Below are 11,730 nucleotides of genomic sequence, written 5' to 3' on the forward strand. Positions count from 1 at the left end.
AGGGCTATCGAATGCGCTTTTCCGCGGCGCTGTAGCTCTATCGGTTCCCGAGATAGCCGTTGGCAGTTTCCAAAATGTTGAAATAGTCAACATTTTACCTTTGGTGACCTCTGGTGACCTGACCTTTGACCTGACCCAAAAAATGACCGAAGTGTTTTCGTCCTTATTTTTGACGCTCTTTCGATTGCCGCTTACCGCGTGTCGCTACGTGGCCCAGGAGCCGAGTTAGACGGGGGGGCGTGAAAACGCCCCCCCCCCCCCCAGCACTCGGCGGAAAGTTCAAGCCACCAGCACGGCGCGGGTTAAGCTGCATCGAATAGGTAGGGGAGAGCGGGGAGAGTTGTATCATGTCCAAGTTGTATCAGGGCGAATTGTGCCAAACTTATCCAATAGATTGCGCTCGTGACACGACCAGCCGACGAGTTTTTCCGGGCGCCATCTTTCCCTGTTCTATCGTGTGGCTGGGTGGACGCGTCTCGAGGTAAGAGCCGATTTTATGTTTTTTTAATGTCATTCTAAAAAAACAAGTTGCAAGAAAATGTGTGTTTTGGGCATTCAAATGCGCACGAATTTGAAAGATCTCCGTAGCGGTGGTGAGGGTTGGTTCTAAGGCTGCGTGAGTGAAAATGGATTTCTCCAGCTGTCCGCTGTTTTTGAGCACGAGGATGTTTTTTTCCAAGATGGCGGCGAGGTACATGTTGTATCAGAGCCGGGTGGGGTATGTTGTAACATGTATGTATGTATGTATGCATGGGTACCTATGTTGCTTTTGATCGCGAAAGCTAAGCCCTGGCTCACGTTAATTTGTAGGTAGCTAGTCAATCTACTATACTATTTGAGGAGGGCGTAGTTTCTGTCTATTACGAAGGTCGCGACATGGTGCTACGTAGCGCGGGTTACAGATCACACCGTTGCACCTACCGCGCTGAAATTTGCGCAAGTTATAGAACAAGGATGGACAACGTGCCTTTGAGCGGTCTCGGCTCGATCGGATCGATAGCGAGCGCGTGGCGCGTGCCCAAAAAGTGCAAATTCGCGTCATAGACTTTACATGTATAAATCGGCTGGCAAAAACGGGCGAAAATGGCTAAATTTGCCCGACACGGGTCCGTTCCCCGTGCAATATCTCGGTAGCCGTGCGCCCGATCGGCACGGGGAAAACAGCATCGTGTAGAGAATCGAACGGGCAATCGAATAGTGTGCGGTGCAGGGGTGGCACGCGCCACGTGCAAGTGTGAGGGCAATTTCATTTCAAAAAGTGCCATTTTAAACGGATTTTGGAATTTATATTAATTTCAGGTGATCGTCAGACGGAATGAGTTGAAACAGCGACTATTAGCAATAAAAATGTACCGTCTCTCATGGAAAAATTGTGAAAAGCTAATTGATCAAAAACAATGTGGAAAAATCGCTGAATTAAAATGGTATTTGTCCAAAATGTGCCACTAAAAAGTTACACGGGATTTGCTGCTTAACCTGATACGCTTGACAATTGAAAATGCTATCATTAGAAAGAGCATTCAATTCTCTCCAAGATTCAATCATCACGTTTGCATGACAAGCAACAGTATTCTTAAAAATATAAATGTTTCAAACCTCTGCAAAACGATTTTTAGTGAAAACTATCTACGCCTTTCATTTGTCATAAAACTACGCGCCTAAATTATAAAGCACATTTGACAGATTCTGAAGTGGAAAGCATGCTTATCAGACACGGGCACCTCGATGCGGTGGATATTTTTTCCACAAACCAAAACGTTTAGCCGTCAAAAAGCAATCGACCGAAATGGATTGATAACCCAACCGACACAAGAACAACCAAACACCCGCCGATCGTAAATACCCCCTTTTCGCGTTGCGGAGCACGCGGGTCACCCTAGTACTCGTTCCATTTCAGCACAATGTGTTGGCTTCTTTGCTCTTAACGGGCCACTGCGTCTAGTCTGTTGATAATTCGTTCGTTTCGATGTTTCGTTCGGATTGACCTAAGTTCGGTCTAATAAAAGTGAAGCCTTTGAGCATATACATTGTATCAACCCCATTTAATGTTGTTGTTATGTTCAAAACCAGTAACAAGCACACTCCCTGAAACGTGAGATAGTGATACAAATTACCCCACCATGTGATACAACTCACCCAAGCCATGGGGCAAGTTGTATCAAAAACATTGTTCTATTCGGCAGACCGTAGAAGAAAAACTGGTAGAGGTAGCGGAAACATGGTGTGTCAAAAGTGGAAATAGCCGGTGCCCCGTCTGGCAACCCGGCAGCCCGCCGCCATAGGGAAATTCATGCTTTTTGTCGCTTTTTTGCTCCCTATGAGTCACTTGATCTAATTTGAGCTTAACTAGGAACGAAGCGGGTCACTTGGACGTATTCGGGAGCCGTATACGGTGTTTTGGAGCCAATACCTGGGAAACCCTGCCCGCCCAATGCAAGTTTTTAAGAGTCTGCATGCCCAAATTAACGTTGAGCGCGGCCGTTTTCGGTCGGTTTTCCCCGACCTTGTGGCGAGATCGCCTTATTTATTCAACCAGGGTGGGCTAATTCGCCTAACTAGGAATGAGGTGTTGAAGAGAATTATTCAAGGAATAGAGCTGTGCAAAAATATTTTTTTGTATTGTTAAAACTGTATCCGCCCTCGAACGATAAATATTGTTGACCCATCGGAAACACATCACCTGGAATGCGTTTGGACTTGGCTGGATCTAATATTAGCGAGTATCTGTTATTGCAGTTTCTTGGCTTACATAGTACGCACACAAGCATACATACTTCCTGCCCTTGGTTATTCCTCACTTGAATGAAAATTTTGCTATAATAACTATTCCAAGCAGTTAACAGGTTTTAGTGCAGTGCCAATTCGGAATCCTGTTCAGCGCCGCCAGTCTCCCAGGCGGCGCGTAACGGCTGCCGCCGGCCGCCGCGCCGCCGCTCTGGCAGGGTGTTTGACTTCATATCTCTGTTGCTAGAAAAGTTGTGGACCGATTTACTTGATTCTTGCATGAAAAGATCCGTCATTCAATTCTTAGCAGATAACGAAAATTTGACGTCAATTGCACGATCCGCTGCCCATATTGTGGTACTGCCATCTATTGACAAGGCTGGCGAACTAAAGCCGGGCGGCTATTTCCACTTTTGACACACCATGAGTTACTTTGCACAAGAAAGCAGAAGAATCAAGGAAGGAGATAGTATGGTAATAATGAGTTTATCACGGATAGTTACGAGGTTAGGGGTCTCGGAGTAAAAACTGATACAACCCACCCCACTCTCCCCTACCCTTTTTATGCAAAAATATCAACTTTGAAATTCGACCTTATTTTACCTGACCTTGACCTGGCCTTAATCAAAAAGTAACCTAAACCGTCCCTGATGGTCGTTATGGAGCGAGCGAAGCGAGCGTGGTCTTTCGTAGATTAACTGAAAATTCTGAGTATGAGTGGCCGGCCAGCCGGCCGACCGGCCTGCCGTGCGAACGCTTTTGCGAGGCCTATATTTCAGCAACCACTTGACTGATTTATGCCTGAAACAGACTCTTTCCGCAGTCAGGAAATCACATGCGAGAGCCTATTCAAATACATGGAAGCACGCTCGCATCAATCGCACGCACCTCCCGGATGCGATTGATGCGAGAAGAATTATAATGTATTTGAATAGGCTCTCGCATGCGATTTCCTGAATGCGGAAAGAGTCTGTTTCAGCCTTGACATGCGGTAATTTTTGTAGGATAGCTTCATTCCTTCTATTAAGTATTGGACTATTTCCGATGCATGTGGGTGATCCCTTATGCACGTACTACGTGCAAAACAAAGAGGTGTCAGTTTTGTAACAATTGCAATGTCTCCGTAACTACTGGGACGTGATTGCGCTGAAAGTTGGCAAGCATGTAGGCACCCACTATGCAATGCATACCCATGTGCCACAGTTTGGGTGCTTCTGCACGTGTGCACGTGCAGGGGTCGATTTCAGATCTCGAGAACGGCTGAACCAATTGCGCTGAAATTTGGTACATGTTCAGGGACCGGTTAGTAAGGTGCCGTGCAAAAGTCAGTTGGGACCCATTTTGCAAGTGCGCGCGTGCAAGGTGCCGCTTCCAGATCTCGAGAACAGCTGGGTCGAGTGCGCTCAAATTTGGCACATCGCTAGGGACCGGTTAGTAGGGTACAGTGCACAAGTTTGTTGGAGGTACCCCCTTGCAATTTCGCACGTGCAGGGCCCACCCTCTCGCTCGCTTCGTCGGTCGCCCCAAAAGGTGTTTTATTGGTCTTACCAACACCATTGAGTTGGAATAGCCACCTTGACGGCGGAGACGGTAAGGTATGTTGACGGATCGGGTAGGGACGCACGGCGAAGTGAGGGGAGAGAGGGGGAACAACGGCAGGGGGAGGGACGGCGGGAGGACGGCGCATGGCCGCGGGGAGGCAGGGGCGAGAGGGAAGCGGAGAGGGACACGCCAAGGCGCCAGTCGACAGAGGGCAGCGACCGCGGCAGCACGTGCAGCAGTGATTTTTGTTTTACCTTCTTCCATGGAATTCCTAGAACACTATTTCGTTTTTCTCGTTAAAGGGGAGGGGCCGTTGTGAACCCGCAGGCGGTGTGGTTCTCTCGAGAGAACTCGTCAGCGGGGGATCGACCTTATATCAGTCAACTATGTGAACGTGATTACCGTGCAGACCGGACCGAGGACGTCAAATGAAAAATTGACCATAAAACACATCACACGGCCCCAGTAAAATTGGGTTCATGTGTTGACCCTTGGTAACCTGACCTCTGTAGCCTGACCTGGTATCAGTGACCTCTATTAGCAACATATCTACTAGGTATATCTACGCTCTGTCGATGATTTTCGATAAATTGCGTTTTACTCGATGTTACCTGTGACATTATCGGTGACCCCAAGGTCAATAAAATTAAAATTCTTCTGACAGTTTTGACATGGGTATTGAACGCCGTTTGATTTTTGCGAATCCGTTCAGTAGGTTCGGAGATACGGGGGGAAATATTCCCCCCCCCACACACACACACACCAAGTCGAGTTATAAACAGACCCCACCAGGGCGCGGGTGAATCACGCCGTAATATGGACTCTAGCAGCCGGTGTATTTTTCTGAACCAAATCAGGGTGTGTTTAGCTCGCGTCTCTGGAAACAGACAGACAACTGATCCCAGCTCCACCGGGGCTGTCTCGACGCGGCGTCGCGGGACTGCGTGCTGACATCAGCTGTCCGGCTGGCACCGGCAGCACTGGCGCTGGGTGGTCTGGTCTCATCACCCCGGCACGTGTCACGGGAGGGGCCGGTGTGACGTAACACCGTCAGAGGACGTCGCCCGTCGGTCGGACCGCGGGCCAGACGTCAGCCGGCTGCCGTCGAGTGCAGCAGTGGGCGACTCCCACCTCCTCCTCCGACCGGCCGGAGAGCCTCGCCGTCTACCTTATTTTTCTTTCAAACGGTACTCAGCACTGCATATTCTTTTGTTGTACATCTGAGTGCAGGACAATTATTGAGATACTGAATCTACACTCTTCAAAATGACGCTTTCTTCTAAAAACGCAGTGAGAGGACACGGGCGACGGCGTGGCCTTTTAATGCAGGTAAGAAATGCAACAATTGCAGATTGTGTTCCGTTTTGCAATGTCCACTCCTATTGTTAGTTTTGTCCACATACATATATGCGTGTCACATTGTCGCTATTGATGCTCAACAGCTCTCTTCATTACCATACAGTTTAAGATTAGGCAATTAACCCGCGCATGACCGGGGTATTTTCCATAACGCGAGTGACTGAGGGGAGGCTCTCCAGAGCCCCCCTCCTATTTCCGAAACTACTGGGCCGATCGTCAAAATTCAAACGGCGTCTGATAGCCCTGGAAAAACTGTCGAGCGAAACCTATTTTCATTGACCTCGAGGTCACCGATGACGTCAGAGGTCAGGTCAAAGTAAAAATTATCGGCATTTTTGGTTGTTCACAATTTAGGCTCTGGCCGGATCAGGGCCTCCTCTAACATGTTAACTGGGGGGGGCGCGGCCCCCCCCCCCCAGTGATGCCGCTGCCCCCCCCCCCCAGTGGAGCTGAAATCGCGTCACTGGGGGGCCACGCAGTTAAGCAAATCACGTAGAAAAACGAGGAAATTTCACTATAAGCTTACCAAACAAACAATCCAGACTATCTCCAGGATCACCACGTTACTAATTTTAGTTTCCTTATATCGTTGGTTTCTTATCTAGGGGAAGTTGGGGGAACGCCGAATACTTTTTTTCTGACGCCCGTAGCACGCAAGGTAGACAACATAAGCTATTCTTGTTGGCGTCATTCGAGAGGCCAGTCTTTTGCCTTTCAAACATACCAGGCGCATTTGATGAATTCGCATACCGTTAAGCGCACAAACTAAAAATATCAAAGAAGTGACTTTTTCGGCGTTGCCCCGGACTGCGGGGAAAGCCGAAAATGGGAGAAATGATCTACGGGAATGCCGAAATTGATGTTTTGCTATTTTATCTCAAATTTTATCCAGAATTCGTCAAAGCTGACACGCGTTTTAAGAGCTTGAGGACGCTTGGTGCACACTGGAAGTTATAATTGTGTGATATAATAAGAAAAGGCCAGGTAAATCATTCCTTATGGTAACAGGCCATTGTGTCGGTAAAAAGTGTAATTTGTGTGACTAAAAATACGCGTTGCTATTCTACAGCGGTAAAGTTCACGTAGCGTGCTTTAACGCGCGTAATTGCACGTTTTCGGCATTACCCCAGCCAGCCATACTTTCATTTGCAGGCCCATAACTTTTCAACGTGCTGTATAAATTTCAAATAGGCAGCACACTTTTGCAAAGACGTGCTGAAGATTACTTGACCGAATTGGCCGGACAAACGGTAGCATAATGAGTAGGAAATGCAGCTTCGAAGACGCATGTAGTACAAAGGAAACGTACCTTGAAAACGCTCTTGGCGCCCTCACAGCCGAAGTATTCCGAATGACGACTGGTAACAAACATGCGATAATTGGTAGTCACTTAAACTTCAGAGCATCACTGACAAGTGGCATCCATGTCGTACGGTTTTCGAAATATCTCGAATTTCGGCTTTGCCCCAACTCCGGCATTGCCCCAACTTCCCCTACAGGTTTTTTTACAGATCCGCCTAGGATGAGCCGCGGAATGAGGTCAGACATGGCAGATTTTACCATCGAACGCCGACTGAAGCCCGAACGGGGTATCACTTTGAGAAGGAAACAGGCCGAACGGTCGCCCTCTCTAGTCTCAATCAGTCAAGCGCTTACGGTTTAACACGGAGAAGTATTGTTTTTTTCGGGAGACGGGTTTATTCTTGAAGAGAAATTTTTCTACGGTCAAATAAGAGTGCGGCTGAGCTTGATAGCACGATATAAACGTTTTTTTTCCACAGTGTTTGGGACTAGCAGCGATAAGCCCTCTCACTTATTGAGGGGTATGATATACCCCACCCCTAGGTTTTTGCGAACAACTCGCGTAAAAAGTGGCCCAGCTGGCAAAAGTTTTAGTAGGTATTCTCGTGATCACTTCAATTCTACTCATTTCCTTAAAATGTAATTACCCTGTTCCCTGACCCTCATTCTCATTGACCTGTGGCCTGTTTCTTGAGTCATTTTCAGGCAAGTAGCTTTTTAGGATGGTGAGCTGTTTTCAGGCAGGTAGCTGTTTTGCAGCGTTTGGGAAATCGATACCTAAGCCGCTTTCTGTGATCAGTTAGATTCCTTACGCACTGCTGTGCCGTTTAATACTTTTTAATAAAGGCATTTTGTTTCATTTTCGGAAAGCCGGAAATTTTCGTCAATTTCGGACGCTGCGCGGGGGATATTTACCCCAAATGTCACCCTGCCCGTGCCGGTCTGGATCCACCGGTATAGAGTCAGGCGGCCTACTATTTCTCTATTTTTTCAAAATAAAAATAAAAATCATGGCATCAGGGGTGTGATGAAAAATAAGTGGCCTAAATCCGATGAGAAAACCGGATTTGGGGGTACCCTAGGTTTGGCTTCTGAGCCTCTGCCCCTCCCCCCCCCCCAGTGAAAATTCCTTAGAGGAGGCCCTGGGCCGGATATCAGGAATCAGTGGTCTGATTAGAAAAATTTAAACGGCATGCATTCGAAAGATCTTGTCGCGATGCCCAATGTTCAGTCCTAATGACGTCGATTTTTGAGATGTGACGTCGCAGAAAAGTCAAAAAGGGTAAAATCTGTCTAATTGACAATGACAGGCATTCTGCCGTAAAAAGAAACCTATACCCATTTCTAACACGAGTTTTGCGGCACAATAGGTACAAACTTGTTACGTGGCTCATCACCTACCCCTACCCCCAATCTCTTCACAGAAAAGAACTAGAAGCCAGCCTGAATCCCACTCCTCCCACACCATCCTCCCCCCCCCCACCCCCCGAAATGAAGGATTGAACCGTTCTGTCTAATGCACCGCATATTGACTGTGTCCTGACGTTTCTGGGTGCTCCACGGCAGGTGGTCACCACGCTGGCGCTGGCCATGAATCACCTCGTCATGGGAGTGTCGGTGGCTTTCGCCGGCGTATTCACCGAACAGATCACCTCGGCCGACGCCGGCCTCCAGCTGAGCGTGTCACAAATCTCCTGGATATGCTCCATCACCTCTGTGGGCAACATGCTCGGGTACCTCATCTCCAGCTACGTGAACCCCATGTACGGTGCCATCCGCGTCTGTCAAATCTGCGCCCCGCTGGTGGCCGGAGGCTACCTGATGGTAGCGCTCGGCAACAACTTCTGGGTGCTGCTGGCAGGACGGCTGCTGCTGGGGCTGTTCAACGGGGTGACGACGGGCCCCACCAACACGCACGTGGGCGAAATCGCATCGGCCAATCTGAGAGGCTTTCTGACGTCGTCGATGATCACCATTGGCGTGTCGGGAATCACGTGCACGTACCTAACCGGCTGGCTGCTCGGTTGGCGGCAGATGTGCCTCGTGATGGGCATCAGTCCTATGGTGTTTATGTTTGTGATAACTTTGATGTTGCCTCGCTCACCGCGCTGGCTGATCGTGAAAGGGCACCCGGCAGAAGAGGCCGCCAGGTCACTTAAGTTCTACTTTGGAGACGACTTCAATGTTGATTCGGAACTAAAAGGAATTCGAGAATCTCTTGGGGATGGTCACAAACATGACGCTACTTTAGTCCAAGTTCTTGGTCGTCTGCGTCACCGCCATAATCTCGTTCCGTTCCTACTGGTGCTTGCACTGTACGTGTTCTTTGTATTCTCTGGCGGATTTACGACCACCACCTTCGCGCCGGTGATTTTCAAGGACGTTGGTGGTTTCAGTAACCCGTATATGGGCTCAATCCTTGTGGGCGTTGTCCGCGTCGTTGCCACCATCATGTGCAGTGTCGTCATGAACAGACTGCACCGGCGAACGCTGCTAATGGTGAACGGCGCCGTCGGAGGCGCCGGCTGTCTTGTCGCCGGGTGCTACTTTTTCTACCGCGAACAGCTCTCCGACCACGCCTGGCTGTCCCTCACTTCTGTCCTGGTGATTGTATTTTTCATGTCTCTGGGTATCAGTCCCCTAAAGAGCGTCTTGTTTGGTGAGCTACTTCCTAACTCGATCCGTTCGGAACTGGGTGGAATATGTCTGGCCTTCTTCGGCACATCCAATTTCTTGATGGTTTACACCTTCCCGCTAGTTCTGCAAACAGTAGGCATGTCTGGGATATACTGGTTCTTTACGCTGATGCATTTCCTGATGCTGGCATTCAGCCTGTTCTGCCTTCCGGATACCAATGGCAAGTCAATCGAAGAGATCCAGAAAATGTTTCTCAAGAATGCAGCCAGTTCAGCATCCAAGCATCGTCCAGTGTGCGTCGTGGAAGAGCCCAAGGAACGTCTCACCGATGTCAAAGTGCACTTTGAAGGGCCTAAAGCTGAATGATAAAGTGAGCAGCACTAAATACTTTTTAGTGAAAACTGATTCGGCATATACCTTTTTAACAAAAACGACCACATTTTATCCTGGACTGTTCATTGTTTAACATTGGAGCTGTGTATCTACTATAAATACATACAAGAGCGCTGATATTTCTCGAGCAGCGCTCAACTTCTTAAGTGTCAGTTAGGTTTATCGCGTCTATTTATTTAAACAAAAAACTCTCAAATCAAGGTGGAAAACGGTTCTCACTACACATTCTGCTCAAACCAACAAAACAAAAAATGTTGAGTTAGCTTAGGTTTAGCCAATACAGCTCTGTTATTACTTTTTTCATGATGCAAGTGTAAATGCATGCTATGCCCTGATTTGGTATGTACATGTTAACGAATTTCAATAAACATTTACATTATAAAAGCTAAATAAAAAACATGAACGAGGATGACAAAGAGTTTGGCTATTAACAGGCTCTCTAACACTTGGCGAGGGAGTTTCACAGCACACTCTGGAAAGCAGCGGCCGTGCCAGCAAGAAGACCAAAGTAATCTGTTACTTTTCAATCTTACATGAACAGCATTGATATGCTCAGGCTGCATTATGTGACAACACTAGCCCCTTGTTTTGACCATGGGTGGTGGTAGCTTTTGCTAGCAGAAACTTGAGTGATACTTGGGGTGCATGGTCGAACGTGAATGGACACTAGCGCCTTACCAGGGGGCTGGGAGGTGGAATTAGAGTGGTACCAACTGGCTGATCAAGGGGGGATGGCGGCAGGGGCTTTAGATCCTCCCATTCGAAACTCGACAGGGGCGGCAATATTAATTAGCCTTCCCCAAATGCACCGGGATTGGTCATTAAAATGATTGATTGCTGGTAAGTTCCAGCCTTCCATAGTGAGGTTCCTTTAGAAATTCCTTTCCGCTGTTAAGTTGGTAGCGACTTGTCAGTTATTCAAGGATGGAAACTGACCAACTGACTATCAGCGTCGGATATTTATTCTAGGTTAACTTTTTTGGGACACCTTGTACAATTGTGACAGTCTGCAGGATGTAAAACGACCATCGACGCAAATGCTTACTGTCAGTAAAATTTGAAGTGGGAAATAGCCCTTAAAAAATGGGGATGACAGTGCAAAATAATTTTCATTTAGCTGTCACTTCGCACCCAAATCGACAAATTTTGGGATACTGATAGGGTTGGGATACTGATACTGATAGGGATAGGGTTCTTGGTCATCGGTTAACCAGGTCACAGTGTGACCTGGTCAACCGATGACCAAAAACCCTAAAATCGGGTACCATCGGCTTCCTCTCGTTACTCACGCGCGACACGCTTGCTTTTTCCGCGAAGCTCTAGCTTGATCAAGGGCCGAACGGCAGGGGTGTCCAACCGACACCTCCCGGCCCGCGAGGGCTGTGCCAAGCACCGACCCGGAGTGGGCTAGCTGGTCAACAAAAGCAACTTGAAGTGTTTTTAAAGTAATATAAGGGCACGGGTCAGGTGGGCTACCATTTTTATATTTTTTATTTCATTTCTAGTTAAGAAAATATCGTTTCAGGGCTGTGACGAAAAATAAGTGGCCTAAATCCGATGAGAAAACAGGATTTGGCGGTACCCTAGGTTTGGCTCCTGGCATGAGTTGCCCCCCCCCCCCCCCAAAAAAAACGCAGGTCTGGATCCGCCTGTGGTGGTACCAGAGGGTCACATAGTCTGACCATGTCTGACCTTTGGTATCGACCTAGTCAAACCTTGTAAGTGTCAAGGGCTGGTATACCCCTGATAATTTTAACTCTCATTGTACACCCA

General features: G+C 48.0%; 1 protein-coding gene across 1 annotated transcript; it reads left to right on the top strand.

Moving 5' to 3' along the window:
* Positions 1-5,332: 5,332 nt before the first annotated feature.
* Positions 5,333-10,375, top strand: LOC122387077 (facilitated trehalose transporter Tret1-like). The gene is made up of 2 exons (XM_043376909.1): positions 5,333-5,595; positions 8,494-10,375. Exons 1-2 carry the CDS (start codon positions 5,533-5,535, stop codon positions 9,928-9,930), a joined length of 1,500 nt encoding a protein of 499 aa, XP_043232844.1. The 5' UTR covers positions 5,333-5,532; the 3' UTR covers positions 9,931-10,375.
* The last annotated feature ends 1,355 nt before the right edge of the window (positions 10,376-11,730 follow it).

The sequence above is a fragment of the Amphibalanus amphitrite genome, unplaced genomic scaffold (assembly GCF_019059575.1).
Source record: "Amphibalanus amphitrite isolate SeventyFive unplaced genomic scaffold, NRLGWU_Aamphi_draft 000272F_arrow, whole genome shotgun sequence".
NCBI classification, from domain to species: domain Eukaryota; kingdom Metazoa; phylum Arthropoda; class Thecostraca; order Balanomorpha; family Balanidae; genus Amphibalanus; species Amphibalanus amphitrite.